Below are 20,610 nucleotides of genomic sequence, written 5' to 3'. Positions count from 1 at the left end.
CACAATGATTATTTATACAGCAGATTGCATAATTACACTGAACTATCTCGTTTTAGTAGCAGTAATGTGAAGCCAGCCATGAACTTTGCTGTGAAATGAAAGCATCACAAAAGAAGAATAACAACCATGGAGTGCTGGCATAAAATCAAAGGATGTCCCCAGTACCACCTAGCATGTGAGTGGAAAATAACAGCAGCTCCCATCTGAGGGCATAAGAAAGGGATTAACCGGACTTTTTGCTGGAATTTCTCCTCCTTCCTTCATGGCTCCCCACCTCTTCAGAGATAAAGCTTATGGTTACTAAGGTGACTGACCGCCACATCAGAGAGAAGATGTTGCCTAATTTAGTTTTCCAGGATTGTCAAAGCACTCAGAGGTCCAAAAGCCCAGCTGAAACCTGATTATAAGGCATTTGTAATTTACTTAACCAACCATATTCTGTTGTGTACTCATGCTTTCTGCGCATTTTTACTCCGGAGGTTGAGTCACACACTTAACTGTATGGTCTCAAACAAGTAAGAATGCTTTCAATTAATGGACTGTCATGAAAGTCATGTGCAGGACAAATGGCCTTGATGTCAATGTGCATGTTTCAGTACTGAGGCCAGGGGCATCTTATGCTTTCATAGTAAGGCAAGCAGGTTCACTTGCTTAGTTCTGTGGTCAAGCACAGTCTTTGTGCATAGAAGATTTTAGGTTCAGTCCTTGGCTGAGGTCACCCAGTGAGCTTCCTGGCTAAACTGGGGTTTGAATGTGAGCTTCCTACCCACTCCTATTTCAGCAGCCTTTATACCTTCATTGCACTGGCTATTAGAATCATTGGCTGGTTAGTAATAAGAGAAACTGCATTTGTTTTAAAGTATCTGTAAAGCTGCTCCTATTATCTTTTGTGCTGCAAATTCTCTTCTGATTTCAGTGATGAAGGAAAAATGGGGATGTGGATGTGTGGTGCCGGTTTTTTTTAAAATTATTATTACTAATAGTAATATACCAAGGAATGTTTTTCACAATAAGGACAACTGAGAGTTGATCTTCCTGTTTTGATCCAAAATTTTCTAGGAATCCCCCAATTGAAACCTTACACCACCTAGCCCACTTCCACAGGAAAAAAGACAGTGCTTTCCAATGTTACAGTTAAAATTTATGTGCACATAACTCTGGGCTGAAATCCAGGTTCTCCTTAATGGGTCTTAACAGCAAGCCTCTCATTAACTTTAAAATAATCGTAATTTCACCAGAGGAACATGACATGCTCAGGTTTCACTACCAGGCTGAGAGTGTAGGGCATGATCCTGCAAAGACTAAGCACTTTAAATCCCATTGATTTCAGTGGGACACTATAATGAACATCACTTTCTCACTGAAATGATTGCGACTAATTCAGTCTGCTTCACTTTGACTAGATCTCATACAATTTATAGCCTGCAAGCCTACCCAAGCTCACCCGGGAGTAAACCCCATTGACTATAATGAAACTTCTGCATAAATATGCCAAGGATTGGGCTCTTCCACATTTGACATTGGATTTTGGAGTTCCAGCCTTTATTTCTGATGTATGGAAACCTCAAATATTATGTATAAAGAGCGCTACATAAGGCATGCTGTGCCTTCAGCTATGACAGGGTCAGAGTCCAGGTCTCTTTCTGGAGCTAGGAGGCAGGTATGGAGTGAGGTCAGGCAGAAGTCAAAGACCAGCACAGAGTGGGAGGAGTGGAAGGAAGGAAGCCAGCAAATACACTGTCAAGGTTGAGGGTTCTGGCCCAATTGTCCCACTCCCACCAGCAGTCTACAAGCTCATTCGTGTCTTCTCTCAATTACTACACATATTAATAATACTGTACATTGCAAAAAAAAAAAGCAATGTTACTGTGATCATACATATGCCTGCACGTAGGATACTTTAATATGGTGGTGTATCACTGAATAGAAGCCTGTGTGCCAGTCAGTAAAACACTGCACAAAAAGAACTTCAGTATGACCGTATATACTATATATGTATATGTATATATATACACAGCAGCGAGATGGCACTTTACAATGTTTTATCAATGCACAAGTGTAAAGCAGGAATTGAAAGCTGCAATGAACCAATTCCATAATTCATTTTGGGAATTCTCCTACACTGAAATTTGGGAGGAATGGAACACAGAGCAGAGTGAACCCAGGAACAGAAAAAGTAAGTGTTGTGTGTTGCCCAGAAGGCCTCAGAGTGAGACAAGCCACATGAAATTTCATCTTAGCAGCAAAGATCCATATGAGCGATTGAGCCTATACAATCTCTTCAGAGACAACAGTACTATGTTCAGATGAAGCAACAGAGATAGACTTAACATACATTGTACTTAGTTCACCAATAGACTTCTAAGCAGTAAGTTATTAGAAGTCTAGTATATGCCTGCTGTTCACATATATCCAATAAACAGAATTGAGGAAATCAATTCACCACTAATTGGAACTATATGGCTGCAATCCTAACCACACTTTCCTAAGAGTAAGCCCCATTGAATAAAATAGAGGACTTACTTCTGAGCAGACCTGGTTAGGATTGTGCCCTGTGTGTGCTACAGAAACAAGAAAACTCAAGATTATTTAAGAAATACAATGAAAAAGTAGGATATGCATATCTGAGCAATTAAAGCTTCATTCACAAAATTTTCCTTTTTCCCCCCTGAAATAATTCTGCAGGCTTTGACCTGCATAATTTCCTTCAGAAGTCATATTAACTCCTGCTAATTGGGTAAGAGGCACTTTTTCAAGTGGGTGCTCCTTTTTTAGCAGGGGGAGAGTAACTGGCCCACCTCACCCCAGCACTGTCTGTTCTAGTGGCTGTCTGCTGGTATTCATTTGCATCTTTTTAGATTGTGAGCCCTTTTGGGACAGGGAGCCATTTAGTTATTTGATTTTTCTCTGTAAACCGCTTTGTGAACTTTTAGTTGAAAAGCGGTATATAAATACTGTTAATAATAATATCAGTCATTAAGCCATGCTTCAAGGGTTAGGAGGAGAAAAAAAGGGGGAGGGGAAGGAACAAATACTTTTTGCTTCCTGTCCTCAGAGCTTTCTTAAAGCTCCTGTCATTTTAGCTGAACTTCCAGAGCTAGTTCATAATAAGAGTGACAGGACAGAACAAAGGGGGACATCCCAAGTGTAACTGAAGCAGACATTTAAAACAAATCAGTGAACTCCTAGTTGAAGATGCCCTTTTTTATTAAGACGACGGGAGTTATAAATGGATCCAAACATTTTTTTTTTTGCAAGGAAAATAAAACTTCAAACAAACTTGCTCATTGAAGAGAAAATCTCTAATAATTTATTGACCTTCAGTTTCACATTGTGAAAAAAATGCAGTTTTACAAAACCTCAAAATGTAGTAGCAAACAAAGAGACACGACATAAGACATTTTACTTCTTCACTTTTACGGCTTTCCTTTTTCTGTACGTGAACCGCATCTTCAATTGTCAGACAAGAGACACTATTCAGCTCCAATCACTCTTATTCAGACAGGTGTCAGGCCTGGAGAAAAGGGGCTACACAATTATACCAGAAGTGGTAGGCTGTCCTTTGTTGTAGGTTTCCACAGCAACTGGCCCACAAAATGCAAAGAACTTTCTCGTCTTATGCCAAGGTTTTTGTGTGCACTCTTGTGTGAATTGCATTTGTCTTGGAAGTGTGAGCTGTTTTTCAGATTGCAATGGCCAAGAAGCAAGCCAGAATTCCCACGTCAATTCAAAGAAGGGGAGCCCAAAATACTCGCTTGCAGGACTAGAGGCCCACCCTGACTTTCAGTTCCCTTCAACCTATACTGAGGAATTCAATCCAATGACTTGAAAGAAAACCACTGCTTTGAAATACAACTGCAGAAACTTCAGATGCTTTAGGAAAACTTACAAAACAGATTTGTGTCATAAGCTGAACACTATATAGAGCATGGCTGCAGATAGAATTCTTATCTATTCCCTTTGTTCGCCCCTTACTCAAACACCTTGAGTCATTCATGCCTGTGCTAAGTGAATACAAAACACACAGTTCAGCAGTGCTTTGCTTAAGCTGCATGCAAGTTCAGAGAGATCCCCAAGTCCAGGGACAACTCTTGCATACCACTCTGGAGTTTTAGTGGTAGACTTTATAAAAACTGAACCGATTTGGAGCAGGGATGTAGACAATTGTGTATTATTGAAGGGAGGCCAACTGTTCTCCATACTAATTTTAAAGAAATCCTTCTATGCACATTTCATGTAATTACATAGAGTACTTTTCACAGCCAAACTGCAGCAGCCATTCTTAACTGCAAGACCACAGTGAAGCCAAAAGAAAAAAATGTTGGAGGGTCACTTTCAGAGCAGAATGCCTAGGAATGAATTGTATCTCGACTCCTTCTGCATTTCAGTGCAGATGTACTAAGCACACGGGCCTTGACAGACATATCTCAGTACCTAACCGAGCAGTGTTGTCTTTCCTCTTTCCCCCTACCCCATGCATTTAGTATTTATGCAGCAGAGTGCATTATTTTTCATCTGGAAGACCTTCAAGCAAATGAAGTTGACTTATACCAAGTCAGATTCTTGTTCAGTATTGTCTCTCCTGACTGTCTGCAACTCTCCATTGTTTCAAACAAGGGTCTTTTCCACCCCTAAATGCCAGACATGGAACCTCAGTGAGTAGTCTCCCTTGTACAGCTCTAACCTAAGTAAACGCAGGAACTTGTACTGCAAGACACTGCTCTAATTTATGTGGTTTTGACAAAGTTTAAGGTACTCTGAACTACAGAAATAATCCTCAGAAACCTTTCAGCTAACCATGTTGAGGAGAACCACAGCTCAGCTCACTTGCAAAATTGCACACTCATTCATTTCTTATATAAGACATTACATAAGAAGTGAATATATAGCAAGTCAGGAATATTAGCCTATGGCAGGATGAGAAAATTCTTAAGACTGAACGGAGTAATGTTTTCCATATGGTGAGATCTGTCAAAGAGTTGAGCTACATCAGCATCATCATGTAGGCAGGCATTATCATCATCATAACTTTTTAAGCATGCATGCATGCATCTCAAAAGTAAATTTTGCTTATACAACGTTAAGACAAGACAACCAAGCACAATGGAGACTGGCAGCTTCATGTTGTATGGGCCGTACCAATTCTTATGAGAGAAAAAAAAAAACACACACACACACAACCTAGATGGAGATACAACACAATAGTGCCTACTGCCATAAAAGTCTGGCAAATAAACTGTGTGTGAAAAATGAGAAGGGTGATCTAGTTTGGAAGTCAAGAGTAAAAATCAAAAACCTCAATGGGGACATTTCAGAAATCTTTTCTTCTTTATCATCCTACCAATTCTGTTGAGTCCTATTTTATATGGTGGAGCAGGGTGCATTAATGTGATTTCAGTCCAAGGAGATGAACTACTCCAGTTAGTGTAAATTTTTTTTTAAAAAAAAAATTAAGTTGTCTTCTCATTGGTCCATCTTGCTTCCAATCTTTGAGGTGAAAGAAAGAAAGAAAGAAAGAAAGAAAGAAAGAAAGAAAGAAAGAAAGAAAGAAAGAAAGAAAGAAAGAAAGAAAGAAAGAAATTCCTTGGTCAGATCAACTTCTTCTAAAAAAATAAATAAATAAATAAAACAAAAAAATTGGAATACCACCAAGAAGAAGGCTCTGCACAGAAATTCTGCAGGGTTTCCACCCCTCTTTCCAGCAGTGATGTAACTGCACAAGAAGAAAGCTGTAAATTTACAGCGGCCTTTTCCAGATGACTTCATTCAAAAAGGCATGGCTAGGCAAATAAAGTGTAACAGGGATACTATCAGCAACTACACCACATGTAACCTGGGGAGTCTGTAGTCTGAGAAAGTGACCTCCATGGCTTCTTCCTTTTAGTATGTGTGTAATTTAAGATCCTGCCTTGTAATCCTTCAATTTCTGACCCCCCCACTTCATTTTCCAATCTCTCCTTAAATATTACTCAGCCTTTTTCTTGTGCAGCAGAGCAAGTCAGAGACCACAGAATGTGCAAAACATACGATTCACAAAAGCCCTTATAACTTGAAGACAACTGAAGGCATTGTTTCAGCATGCAAGCACTGAACAATAAATAGCTATATCTACAACAAGTAACCATTAGGAGCAGGACAGTCAAGGGAATTAATAAATACAAGAGAAAAAAATCAAAAGGTGGGGAAAGATATTTCCCTTCACCCATAAATGCTGCAAAAGCTTTTTGTTTTGTTTTTGTTTTTTAAAGTTGTGCTGCTCCTTCACAAGGACATCACTTGCCACAGTGACAACAATACAGCTTGGCAATTTAAACTGATCCTCCAGGCACTGCCTAGGAAAAGAAGCCTGTCCCCAAGGCAGGGGATTCAGCTGCATCTTCATTCACAAAGACATCTCACTGCTCCAGACCTGGCCCATACTCACTGCAGCTGCTGCTGACACTTCAAACTGTCACAAAGAGAGGTGACAACCATTTCAAATTTCACACACAAACAGCAAAGTCCATGAAAATTGAGGGATGTGCTGTGTTGTGCCACTCTGAAAAGTCCAGCTTCCCCCTGCCGCCTCCCCCTGCTTTGAAGGGCTGATTAAACTTGACATTAATCCACAATTACTAACATAGGGACCAGATCACAGGTTCATTCATTCATAGTTAAACCATGTGCTGATATACTGAAGACAGTTTTCCCCTCCCATTCCTTCATTTCCAGCTTTAAGAATTTAGAAGGTGCAGAAGATTTTTCTTCAAACTCAGGAAAAAAAAAGTTTTTCTTCATAAAAGCCACTTTGTCACAGCTGAAGTTCCAACATTTCTTCACCAAACAACTGAAAACAAGAAGGAAAAAGGAATTAGATGTTATTTTATTTTTTGCCACCATTCAAATAAAGGCTACGTCTTTTTCTGTATTAAAAAATGATGCCTTTTTAGGGATCTGTGCAATTCGCTGATTACTTTATTAACATTTTAAAAGACACTTATTTAAAGTCATATTCTGCCACTTCAATTAATTCTGACACCATTCTGCAATTCCTTCTGACAGTTTAAGTTTCTGCTTAATAAAAATTACTTGAGAAAACAGCAGTGTTTCAGTACAATAGAGTCAGTATCAAGGATTCAATTGAGCTACATGAACAAATAACATGGCAGGGATAGAGTCAAAAACCATCTAATGCAATCTCTTTCCAACTAAAGGAAGTTGCCTGGCCCAGGTTGCAGGAGACCCACTTGGCCATGTGCCAAATTTTTTGTCACCAAGGAAAAAAGCCAGCCCTGTTGGAGAAGAGAATCTCTAACCATTGCCCTCTGTTAACCATGGAGAATCCTGAATAGAATGGATTCAGCATATGAATGGCAGACATATTAATCCTCTTATTTAAAACATTTCTGCTATTCATTATGTCAGAACTGTGCTTTGTCATGTGACAATATAGCATGCTTCAATGCATCCCTGTTGAAAGCTTTTCTGCAAGTTGATTATTCAGTGCAAAATATTGGCTTGGGATGTCGTGGTCTGGCATCCACAGTCCACCTTCTCACTCCATTATACTTGGAGCAAGTTTTCAAACCAGGCACCATGCTGATTTTTAAAGTAGCAATTAATAGCGCTGCCAGAATGCATGAGGCAAAGTTTGATGGGATTTCCACTGGCGGTAATTACAAAACTGCTCCAGTTTACTTGGTGCGATTGATTTGAACATACATGAGTGTTCCTGAAAGCTAAATTCAATCTTAAAGAACACTGTTGTGCCCCAGGAACAGAAGACAAGCATTCAAGGAACAGACACAGCATTCAAGACAATGCTGTGGTCCTAGTTTGCAGATTAAAGGCAGACCCCCACCTTGAAATACTCCGAGTCTTCTATGTCACTTTTGCCCCATGCAACTTCCACTTCACCAGTGTAATGGTTCCAGTCATCATGTACAGCTTACAGATCACTCAGAGTCAACCCCCCCCCCGTTGGAGGAGTGGAGAATACCACTCAAGAGCCTGAAAGTCTGAGAAAAGAAAGCAGACTAAGATCTTCCTAGCTCCTGTCAGGCTGGGCCACACAGCACCATGAAAACAGAGCACAATCAGAAGTAATTTCCTTTCTATCCCTCCCTCCCACTGACAAAGCAGCAGGAGCCAGTAAAAATCTACTAGTTGGATGAGTATGCAGCCCTAGAGACTGCAGTCTAGAGCTGCATCCATTCAGTTATCTTAACGCATTATAGAAGCTCAGGAATTGCTGGAGGGAGGGGGGTTGGAAAAAACAGTACAGCAAGCAAGTTCGCTCTGTGCCCTTATTAACGTGCAAAGGCAGCCCTTTAAATATACACAGAATATACATTCTCATTTTTTTCCTTACTTAAAACAATTCAGGGCAATCTTGAAAGTATATGTTAGTATTTGTCTTGGCACAGCTCTGAGTCTAAGAATTCATTATTTCCAAGATTGCATTACTCTCCACTGAAACAGATTACAGACAGTGTGATTTGAAGAGACAGACCTAGCTCTTTCCCTACTGGAATATAAGAAGCTTGTTGATCGATGTGCTTAATTTCTGAGCTATGGGAAATTTACACTACAGCTCTACCATCCTTACCCACTTTCTGCAATATGTAGATGATAAAAACTAACATCCATTACAGGGTTGTTGTAAGAGATACTGTGATAGTATTTTGTGAAACCCCTTCCATATAGAAAAACTAAATTATTGATGTGAGAGAGACGAGCAAGCAAAGAACACAAAGAACATAGGAGAGAGTAATGATGGAAAAGTTACAGATGTTTAGTCACTCAACTTGAGGGCAGAACTGTTTTTATAGACATAACCCTGAGAACACACAAGTTATTTCCTACTAAATCAGCTGAGCATTGCTGCTGTGCAGAAACCTACAGCCTGGCCTGTTTATTCAAGTCTTCCACTGGAACCAAACACAGATTAAGGTCCAGCAGGATCCACTATGATCCAAGTGAATGGTCTGGAAGCATCTATCCTATAGTTCTAGAGAAGTTAAGACTGGAACAGTGCTTTGATGAAATACCACTGGGAGCATCATACCAACAACTCAGCTTTCTGAAGGAAAGTGGTCACAGTTGTAATACAGGAGGAAGTGCTCCACTTGGACTAGACAGACTACCCCATGTAGTAGTATTGGGGAGTAAAAGTGGACAAGGCTCATGTGCACAACCTTGAGTTCTTTGGGACAAAAGGGAAGGACAATCATTTGGATGACAAGCACAGCTTGCAGGTTTCCAACCACATTGCCTGATGTACTTGCACTTCAAGAGACCAGCTCACACAAGGTTTTACAACTCTTTCTAAATGACTCTCCTTGTGGGTTATTCACTCTGTAACAAAGAGAACAGATTGTTCTACTTTTATTGAAGGAGCCAGTTTCTTTTAATCTGACTACCAACATTAGCCTTCCAAAGGAAGGAATTATGCCAAGGAGTCCTTCAATCAGACTGGTTTTATGACTCCATAATGCAGCTTCCAAATGCCAAACAAAATTACAGGGAATGGGTCTATTTAGGCAACACGAACTGTCATAGTTGAACCACTTACACTGGAGTAACCTACTAGTTAATGTAGTTTGAAGGGGTTTTTTTTAGTTTATTAAAATATTGACAGCTTACTAGGTACAACAGCAGTTCCCAAAGTGTGTGTCAAGAGGCACTTGTCCAGGTGTCATGGGCCACCCACTGCCCTGGCAAACAGCAGGAGGTTCAGTGCAGCAAGTAGAGCTGCAGCACACAAAATCTGTGTGTTGGGGAAAGGCCTCCTGCCAGCTCTGATCCTCTTACTGCTGTTTGAAGGCTTGTGATTACCTCTGAACCTGAAGGTGAGTGTCTGTTGATGATGTCATCGCACAACGCATTTCATGTCACCATCACTTACTTCTGAGGACATTGCAGCAGCAGTAAGTTTGGGAACTGCCGAGTAAAATTAACACTGCCATTTGTGCACACTTACCTGGGAGGAAGTCCCATTGAACTTAGTGGGATTTCCTTTCAAGTAAACATGCATAGGACTGGGCTATTACATACTTTAGGATATTTGAAGCTCATTTCTGTATAAATATCGTTAGGATCAGTTTGCAGGTTCAATGGCACCTCCAAGTAAATGTGCTTAAGAATGCAATTTCAGTTCAACCTTTGCAATTCTGGAAGAGTGAAAAAATCAGGTTTAGAGTAGAGCAATGTCTGGCCTGCTGCTAAGAAAAGATTACATTGCAAGGAAGGTTTCTTTGACATTTCAAAATGCAAAGACATCAGAAGGAGAAAAATGTTTGCATGAACAGTTTACAAAAAAAAAAAAAAGCCTGCACAGCCAGCTGCGTGAGCAACTTGCTTGCAAGCAGATGCCATTCCACTGAAGTCACTGGTGTTGCACCTGCCCACATTATCAGGTGTGAATTTGGGCCACTGCACTAAACTATAAAGCTGAATTTATGTGCTTTGTAACGCTGTAAATTGCAGACCAAGTTACTACTTGAGCCAAATGGCAAGACTTCTTATAAGCATAAGGTCAACATGATTCACCATCAGACTCCTCCCCCACCAGCAGCAGATGCTTTCTGCTTAAATGTTACAACTTCACTTTGTCCCGTTACATGCAAATGATCATGGTTTGTTTAAAGGTAGTCCGTGCAAGCTGTCAATGGCTGCCTGCTGATACTTCACTATATACGTCATTCACTATACTGCTTATATGTCATTCACTATACTGCTTGCTCCAAAATCAGAAACATATTATTTCAATTATTGTTTCAATTATTTCCCAAGTACATATGGTTAGCAATGAACCATAATTGGAGGAGCCTGGTTTATAATATATGAACATGCTGATCTCATGCAGTTCATATTATCTTCATTTAAGGGGAAAAAGGACATTAAATTGGGTTGTTAAAAGGTCATTTCATTGTACTTCTCCCCTAGCTGCCATATATATAGCAATATATGTTACAATTATCTATGGACATTTTGTTCTAGGTCAAGCCAGTGGCGTGGCTGGAGGGGGGGGGTGGATCACCCAGCCTGCCAGGAAGCCTCAGCGCTGTGGGCAAGCGGCCCCTCCTTTTGGAGCCGTTCCCACGGGGGGGGGGAACGGAGCCGTATGGGCTGCTTGCCCTCCTCGCTGAGGCTCCCTGCCAGGCTGGATGCTTGGCCCCCCCTCCAGCCACACCACCTGGTCAAGCAGCCTCTAGAACAAAATGTTCTCAGGCACATACAGGCAATAATGGTTATATCCAAAACCAATTCTTGTGATCACAGGAACTGAAAGAAGTGTTTTTATTGGAGGTTGTACCTGTGATTGCCTAGTACCCATTACAATGGCCATACAAATGCAAAACAAAGGACAGTGGGACTGCTCAGTGTTGAGCAAAACCCTTGTGCATTCCCCCAAGGTAGGGCTTCTGTCTTAACTTGACAGAACACTCACTGAATACTCCTTTCCTGTTTCCTATTCCCCCTCTGGGAAAGCACTACAATTAACACTTATTCTCTTGACACCTACAGATAAGATGCACTACACAAAGGTAAAACAACCATTTATACTTGCAGGTGTGGTTTCTCACCTGTGTAGGCCACACATGCAGTTAGGAAGGAAGATGCTTCCAGGTGCTCACAAATGCAGTGGGAATTAGTGAGTAGGGTACTGTAGTTATGCTGTTCCACACATCCAGTGTGGGGTCGTAACAATCTAAAGTTTTGCACCTCTGGATGCCAAAATATCCTCCAACGACGTACAGCTTGTTTCCAGATGCTACTGCATGGCAGCTCATTCTCTTGGCTGTCACATCGCCCACCTTAGTCCACTGGTACGTCTCACTGTTGAATTTATATGCTGAGCATGCAGAAAATTCAGTATCCCCACCCATGATAAAAATCTGGTTCCCCAGAACAGCTGCAGCTGTGTATCGCCAAGGCTGGGGGCAGGTAGCTGGTACTGTCCATCTGTTTTCACACAGGTCATAACACTGAACTTTGGGGAGCTTATCATGACTGACGCTGGTGCCACCAAAAGCAAATAGTTTCAACTTTGCACTGACTACAGCTGCGTTGCTTACGCCTTCTCGAAGCGGGGCGACCATTGTCCATTTGTTGGTCACAGGGTCGTATTGTTCTACCTGTTTCAAAGATACTGAAGGAGAAGCTGGAAGACAACCCGTGGCTGCTGTGTGTCCGCCCACAACATACAGGCAGTGTTTGAGTTCAGCGGAACCATGGCCGAACCGAGCTACTAGCATGGGAGCAGCCTTGGACCACTCTTCATGAAGGGTATCATAAACCCAAACATCCTTAGAGACTCCATTTTCCGATCCACGACCACCAGTGATATAGACTTTACAGCCAATGGCACACGCACTGAACTCCTTCCTTGGGCTAGGGATATCAGCTTTTGGAATGATCTCCTTTGCTTTTTGGTCCACCAGATACAATTTGTCACACATAAAAGTTTGTCCTCCCAAAAGAAATAGGGCATGACCTGTTTTTCGAGGTCTTGCACACAGGCTAGTGACTACACCATCATTCTGTAAAATCTTCAGTTTGCACCTTATTGCTTCTTCTACAACCTCTTTGCTCTTCCTCTGTTTGGTGATAAGCTCCTCAGCGGCAACATTCTCCATCAGATAAATGGCTGGAAGAAGAGCCAGTCTCACAGTCTGCAACAGTTCAGGGAGATAACAGTGCCGTTTATTTAGGTCATAGTTAACCCAGCTCATGGCAGACTCGTACACCAACCGCTCATCTTCGGTTTCCAATTCTTCACTAGACAAGAGCTGCACAACCATGTCTTTTGGAAGCTGCAGAAAATCATCACTTTTGCTAATGGTCTGGAAGTTGCTAAGGCACATACTCCAAGAGAGCTCATAAAGTTTGGTACACTGATGAGCATCCGATAGAAGCAGCATGCCAAGGCAGTTAGTGGGATGAAGGTTTTTCTCCAAGAATTCAGCACATGCATCTCTGATGTCTTGGAACTCCAGCATGTCACCAGCCTCGAGAAGAGACTCTGCATTTTCCTCATTGATGATGACCCTGGAGGAATAAGCATAGTCCAAGAGTAGTTCTAGAACCTCTGGATGGATAGAGTTATGGAAGTTGACTTCACTGGCTTGACTCTCTTTGAGTCCTCCACTGAACATTGCTTCGAAATAGCGACTGCAAGCAGCTAGGACAGCTCTGTGGCAAGGGAAGGACCTCTTCCCAGCATGGAGGAGTACATCTGTAAAGAGGCGTTGTTGACGCAAAAGGTTTAGATGAGTGAGGACACTATCAGCATAAGACGATTTGTGGAATAAATATATGTTTATGGAGCCAGTGCTGGCTCTGGACTTGCGATTCTCATGCATGCTGACAGACATTTTCTTCCACACCTAAAACAAATTGAAAAAGACACACACAGACACAAGTTAAGAAGTTTCAGGAGAACAGTGCAAGATAACTTTTAAACAAGTAATTATGTGAGGGTTTTTCCCAGCCTGCAAAGCATAACAGTATTCTGAGCAATGTGAATTGGAAGCCAAGGACAAAGAACTCAATGCCCATTTGTAGTTTTTTTTTAAATGAATTTCTTAAATGGCACATTCTAAAAAATATTGCTCAAGACAACTGGTTCATCTGGGCAAACCAGCTCTCCCACTCTCATGGCACTAAAAGATGGCAATGTGAAACCGAATGAGAAGGGGAAAGACACACACAAAGCTCTGCTCTTCCTCACACTTCTACTACAAAGAGCAGCAGATTCACAAAATACGCACACCTTAAACAGTCACTTGCTTTGAATCATAAAGCAGCATGAAACACTACTTGCAGGAATTTGAAATATTGCATGGTGCACGGAACACCCACAAATTAACTCATTAAGATAAATAAGGAAGTCCAATTTAAAAAAAAAGAAAACGTATGACAGAGAAAAATTCATCCTGGTATATTTTTATGTTATGTTCAATTGCCCTACTGTTAAGGGCTGATTCTACCCCAGAGCTATACATCTCTGTCTTCAGCAGCTAATGTTCCAAGACTGCAAGCACTGTGACTTAATTACATGCTAAAACACAAGTTGCTCCCCAGTCTTCCCCAAATTTTTAAGGGGGAAATAAAAAAGGCCACTAATCTCCAGAGGATCCCCAAACAACCCCTCCACATCTTCTTTCAGAAAGCACACAGGTTCATATTTTCTCAAGGAACCTTTGGGTAAACCACCAAGGACAGCCAAACTTCAGTGCAACTGAAAGGCTATGAGATTTGGTGACAAGATAGGGATACAAGTTGTGACAATGTGACTCTATAAGCTGGACAGACTGGGGAAAGAAACTTGCAGCCTAACAAGCCTTTATTATAGGCAGAGGGGTTTGTTTCCATGGGCTTACTTCTGAATAAAATAAATGTTTTCAAACAAATCTAATTATAGGTCCTGGGTTCAAGTTGAGGTATTCTGCCTTCTTTAGGAACGTGGGGATGGGAGACTTTGGGGGAGCAGAGAACATCTGTTAGCTAGGACAAAGAGCAGCTGCCACATTTTGACCACAGTGGAGAACTCCCTCAGTCAGAACTGAGTTTCAACACCAATGGGGTGGGGTCCACCTACTACACAGGTCAGACCAGCTTTGATTCAGGTTTCAGAGGAACACAGCAGCCCACATAAGCCTGAGTCTCCAAAGGTTAGGTCACAGCAGGAGTGAAGGAGGTTCAAAGGACAGAATGATATATCATTCGTCACAATCTCCATGAAACTGGCTGAACCTTTGGGTAAACCACCAAGGACAGCTGGTGGCAGGCTACCCTGCAGCATGTGACATATGCATAGGGTGCCTTGTGGGAGTGGCTGTGTGGCCACAGCAGTGTCTGGCAGCAGGTGATATGTGTGGGCTCTGCCCAGCCTGCCTGCCTGCCTATGGACATGGAGGTTATGGGCCTTGGTGAAGAGGCCTCTTCCCTGGTCTCCTCAGTCATATACTTTGGTGTTGACTTGGTCTCTGCAGGCCTTCCACTGCATTCCAGAAAGGTTGCTCCCAGGGATCATGGCCCTTGGGGCCTCTTCAGGATCCCAGGGATCATGGCCCAAGGGGTCTCTTTGCGACCACACAATCTGGCTATCTCTGCTAGGCTGTGCCTTGCCTGTGAGCTTGTTTCCATGGACTGGGGAAACTGACTCACAGAATACCTGAGGAAACTGACTCACAGAATACTTGATCAGACCTTAGAAACACAGAATTTAGAGAGCAAGGAGAGCAGGCTTCTCTGCCTTGGTGCTGAACTGTGGAATTCCCTTCCAGCTGAGATCAGAACTGCCCCCTTCTGTTTTGGTACAGTACTGTATTCCATAAGGGTGTTAAAACTTCTCTATTTCAGCAGACCTTTAACTGCTGGTTTGTTTTCTGCTCGATATGTTGCCTTCCGCTCAATGTTGTTACATTGATTAGTCTGGACTCTTTGTTTTAATCTGGCAATTGTACCAATGTCCTGCTTTTTGTAAACCACCTTGAGTTTTCCCTTTGGTTAGGAAAAGTGATTTAAAAATGTTTTGAAATAAGTATCAATTAGCATGCAGGATGTCCACATCCTGATTATAGACACAATGCCCTAAAGAGAAGGCAAGTGAGGAGTTTCTACAAGTAGTAAAAAAAGAAGCAAGGGCCCAGCCAGAACAACTGACCACTCACACTCCTACTCCATTATGTATGCATTTACTTATAAACGTTTTTCCACCAATATATGAAAAGTATCCTGTTTCACTTTCCACACATGTTTGGTAGCCCTTGTGGAGGTAGTGTCAGCTATTATTCTAGCTCGTCATGGAAGAGGGGCATTGCCCTCCATTAAGCACACACTGACACTGCTATGAGACCAAAGTGTTTTTAAGTCTTTCAACCCAAACATAATCATTAGTTACTCAGAATGAAGTCCCAGGGATCTTGGAGCGTAAGTGCTTAACTTGAGGATAGGTGCATAAACTGACACCAATAACCCACAGTTTAAGAAGCACACCTCAGTCAGCACTAGGTGTAAGGCATACTTTGATAGTCAAACAGCAATTTCTGGTTGCTTGGTGACCATTGTAGGGAATGACCAGCACTGTAAATATGGATTTCCTTTTTGCCTTGCATTTTGCAAAACAGTCACATTATCTGAACAATGTATTTGGGGTATATCATATTTCCCATTTCTCCATGAACTAAAACATGGTACAGTGCAAGTAGCCAAGAATGCTACTACAAAAAATATAGATGAGATACCACAAATACGAGATTATACATAAACAAGTATACTTGTTCTTCGCCATTCCAGCTAATCAAATTATCACACAAATAATCGTGTTAATCTGAGCCCCAGAAACTAATCCTGGATTAACGTTTACCTGCCGCCAAATGTTTATCTTCAAGAACTCCGCTCCCATATTGGCATTTACATGATACTTTACAACAGCTAAGAGGATAGGTCCCTGCCCCAAGGGGTCTACAGTCTAGAAACATGGATGTTAGAGGATATGATCAGTTAATGATATCAGTTAATACTCATCAGGTACAGAGCTATAGCTGCAAAATGGAGCAGGCTATAAAGCTATTTTTCAAAGCGTTAGCATGCATATCATCATTAAATATAAAAGCCCTGTATTCTTCTTGACTGGCCTGACTCATGGAGAAATTTAATGCCTCCAAATGTCACTAATGTTCCTCAACCTCTGAACTCACTGAAATCAATGAGAATCATACATCTAGAAGGAAATCCATTTTTCTTTACTACAGAAAAATGTGCGTCATCTGCATGGTGTTATGCAGAAAGAGGACTGTCCATCCAAAGTTTACTGTAGGGTCAGACCTTACCAGAAGGAGCCACTGACAGGAAGAAGGCACTCAGAACCTTAAACACACACACACACACACACACACACACACACACACACACACACACACACACACACACACACACTGCCATCAGTTAAAAAGTACAAAAACTAGATGCAGATGTTCTAATATAGCTCACCACCCTTCTCACTTCTACGCTTCCTCTCCTGCTCCATCCCTGTCTTACTTTTCCAATTCAGGAGTCAGAAATGAGACTGGCACATTTGGCATGTCACTTCTGGAGATCGTGGGCCAGTCCTGGGTGTGGTCTTAAGCATCACACAGGAGGGCATGTGTATAATGAAGAGGTAAATCTACATTTACATTACACACATGCCTTAAATGTAAATGCATGCCTAAATGCCTTAAATGTAAAGGCATAAAGCTTAACATCAGACTGTCCCATGAGGTTCCTCTGAACTGCAATTAACAACTGGTCTTTAAATAACCTTCTTAAGAGAAGGGATAGACAAGAGAAGAAGCACACTGATGTGGACTGCTCAACATCCCAATGGGATCCCAAGTGATGGGATCCCAAGAGGCAGAATCACTGTAAAATTAATCTAGGTCTCTATTTGTACATGAAAGCATCCTGTAGGCAGAGTGTCAACAAACAATGCAGGATGGGGAAAGAGGATATGTGCACATCATATCAAGTTTTTGCGAATCCTAACCAAAGCATTTTACCTTTCACACTAAAATTGCAATTTCAGGATAATTAAACCATTTTCTCATCCTTACCCCTCATATACTTCTCAGAGGAACCACCAACTACACTGTCATACAAGACACCGTTACTGGTGTTAATACATTTCATCCCAACATTAAAACACAATAGAACCCCTGTTATCAAGTCTTTGACTGCATCCACAGTCTCCCATGGGATTCCAATGAAATGAAGCTATATGTACACAGCACACCCACTGATACAGTCTTCTGATTATCTGGACATTTGGAGTGTCCCAGACATGCCACCTGGATAAACTAGGCTGTACTGCATTCCAAGTCGAGACTGAAACTCTTTGTTCCCTCATTTGCTGCTCCAAATTATGTAAACCTCAAACATTTAGCAAAGGTAATTCACAAAGACACTGAGCAAAAACAGATGAGGCAACACCCTTCAGGCAATTTTTCTCATAAAAACCAACATGTAGAAAAAAAGTGATCAAGTAAAAATGCACACCAAAAAATGCAGCTTGAACTGAAACACCACATTATTAGAAATTCAGTAGGTGGCAGACCAAAGCAATTATACGACTGATTGCTCATGCTCTTTATACTCATGCTGCTACTTTAAGCTTTTCCGAACAAAAGAGATGCCTCACTGGATCAGAGCAAGGATGAAACCAGCATTCTGGTTCCAACATCAACATATCAGATGGTTTTGCAAACTCATATGAAGGGCAGGATGGCAGATGTCTAACCCCATCTCTGTCACCAACTCACAGTTTGGTGAGCTTGATGACTCTACTTGGTCTCCAAGGAAACTGAGAGTCTCTGCCAAGTCAATGAGTAACAGGTTACAAAAATGATTAGGAGCAATAATTGACTTGCCTAACAAGAGATAAACAAACATATTCATGAAATGTCTTTCCACTGCCTATTCAATAACTCAACACATTGTTCTGAAAGTCACTCAGGAAAAAAAATTATATATGGGCAGACACTGACAGGTATATAGATTTCTGAGTGTTCAGACTCAGGATGAAATCTGAAAAATTCAAGTCTTGCACAAACCTTGTTCCAAGCAGCCAACTCAATAAGGCGTCCCCTTACTTTGTGCTTTTCATACGGATCATTAAAACCCTACCAAATTAGAAAGAAAACACCTTAAAGCAAAATTCCTCTTCTACTTCCTGTGCGCAACCATCTCTCACTTCAAAGGGGCTGCTGGAGGGGCAGACGCGGCTGCTACGCAAATATTGATACAGTTCATATCTTTTCACAGGTGCAGTACTTGTGTTCAGACAGATCTAAAACTTCCACTTTGTGCTCAGTTTGCTAATTTTGGATCATAGCCAAAATTTACTGGCCAATGTAAAAATCACTGGGCTTCTATCTGCCAGAACAGAAACATAATTTCAGGAAGAGTTCAATGTTCAATTAGCAATGCTAGTTACTTTACTATTGTATTTTCTAATATTATATTTTACTAATAACTTTACTATTATATTTTCTTACAAGGTTTGCAATGAGAGCCAAAGTGCACAAATACAGATGAGTCCACTTTCCTGAGCTAGCACAGGAAATTATTCAGATACTCCTCTGCTTGGCATTCTAGATATTCAGATGAGCTATCAGTAAATACACAAACAGTGAGAGCCTAGGCATGCCTACTAGCCTAGGCATGTCTTCTCAGAAGTAAGTCCCATTATGGTCAATGGGGCTTACTCCCAGGAAAGCGTGGATAGGATTGCAGTCCCCCACCCACACAAAGCTTAAAAGTCCAGTTTACATTGACCACCCACTGCTAAAAAGTGGTGCTCTCCATTTCAGAACATCCCAGCATCAGGGATAAAATACAGGCTCCCTCAAAGTCCACAGAATCCTATTTATTTTTGGCATGTTCATATGGTGACCCTAAAAGACACACCCTCCAAACTTTCTAAGGAGGGCAAGCGTGCCATCGTCTGGACTGAAGATGTCCAGGCTTCTAGGGAGATACTGATCAAAGCCACTTCTGGACCGATTGCGCCTGAAATTCAAACATGCCCACCTCGGCTCCTTCCCCACCTCCTGGCCAATCTGCAGCTCCACAGCTGCCAGAAAGCCCAGCGAGCATGTGCGCCTCCACGGAGCAGAAAGGAGCTGTGGCAACGGCTGCCTCGCGCTTCGCTTCGCTTTGAAGGGAAGGGGTAAAAAAAACCGGACCCAGAGCCATCCCTGGGAAGGGAGAGAGAGAGAGAGAGAGAGAGAGAGGGAAGGAAGCGGAGGCAGCGCACCCTCCCTCTTCCTGTGGCCCGGGAGAGGAAGCAGCGTGCCTTGCCTGCAGGGACCCAGCCAGTCCCTCCTGACCCGATCCAACCCAGGCGCAACATCCTCACGCCCACCTTCCCCAGGAGAACTGCGGAGAGTCTCCCCTGCCCCGGAGTTGCACCTTTCTGACCCGCACTCCCCCTCGGGTCTACTCCAAGGTATTCAATGGGGCCTGCTCCCAGGAAAGTGTGGATAGGTAGCCCCGCTCTGCGGGCAGGGCGCTGTGGGTCTTGTTCCGCACTCTGCACGTGCTCAGAGGCGCCCGGCTCACTCCGCCCGAGAACGGAGATCGGCGCGTAGTGGTGCGTAATGCGGACAGGGCTCGGGCTGGCAGTGCAGTGCCCGTCCCCAGGCAGCCAAGGGCGACCTTCCCTCCGCGCCGGGGGCGCCCCGCGCCGCGCCTGCCCTCCAGGGAGCCGCGAGCGCCGCAACAGGTCGGGGAAGGGGACAGAAGAGGCTTCGACTTACAGCCGGCACTTCCTGCGGGGCGCTCGCGTCCTGGGGCGGCGCGGCTCACGCATGGGAGCCCGGCTCCGCTCGGCGTCCCTCGGCGCGGCTGTGCTTCCTCCGCCAGGCAGCCGCAGCTCCTGCCCGCGCGAGCGCCTCGGCGTGTTTGGATGGAAGCGGGGCGGCGCTGGAGCGGCTCCTGAGGCAGGGGGTGGGGCCGCAGCGCGCCTGCTTCAGCTGCTGCTGCTGCCGCCGCCTGGCCTCCCGCTCCTCCTCTGGCCGCGGCTGGCGCTGGGCAGGGCGTGTATATGGGGCTGCTCGGCGGGGAGGGTCCCATATGCAAAGA

The 20,610-nt window shown here is 42.9% G+C and overlaps 1 protein-coding gene across 1 annotated transcript; it reads right to left on the bottom strand.

Moving 5' to 3' along the window:
- Window positions 1-3,287: 3,287 nt before the first annotated feature.
- On the bottom strand, window positions 3,288-20,384 carry ENC1 (ectodermal-neural cortex 1). The gene is made up of 3 exons (XM_066614619.1): window positions 20,286-20,384; window positions 11,568-13,370; window positions 3,288-6,826 (listed from the first exon to the last, which is right to left on the bottom strand). Exon 2 carries the CDS (start codon window positions 13,356-13,358, stop codon window positions 11,589-11,591), a length of 1,770 nt encoding a protein of 589 aa, XP_066470716.1. The 5' UTR covers window positions 13,359-13,370; window positions 20,286-20,384; the 3' UTR covers window positions 3,288-6,826; window positions 11,568-11,588.
- Between the last annotated feature and the right edge of the window lie 226 nt (window positions 20,385-20,610).

This window comes from Tiliqua scincoides, chromosome 2, assembly GCF_035046505.1.
Source record: "Tiliqua scincoides isolate rTilSci1 chromosome 2, rTilSci1.hap2, whole genome shotgun sequence".
In the NCBI taxonomy this organism is placed as follows: domain Eukaryota; kingdom Metazoa; phylum Chordata; class Lepidosauria; order Squamata; family Scincidae; genus Tiliqua; species Tiliqua scincoides.
The sequence above is the reverse complement of the archived record's forward strand: the minus strand, read 5'-3'. Positions and strand labels throughout refer to the sequence as shown.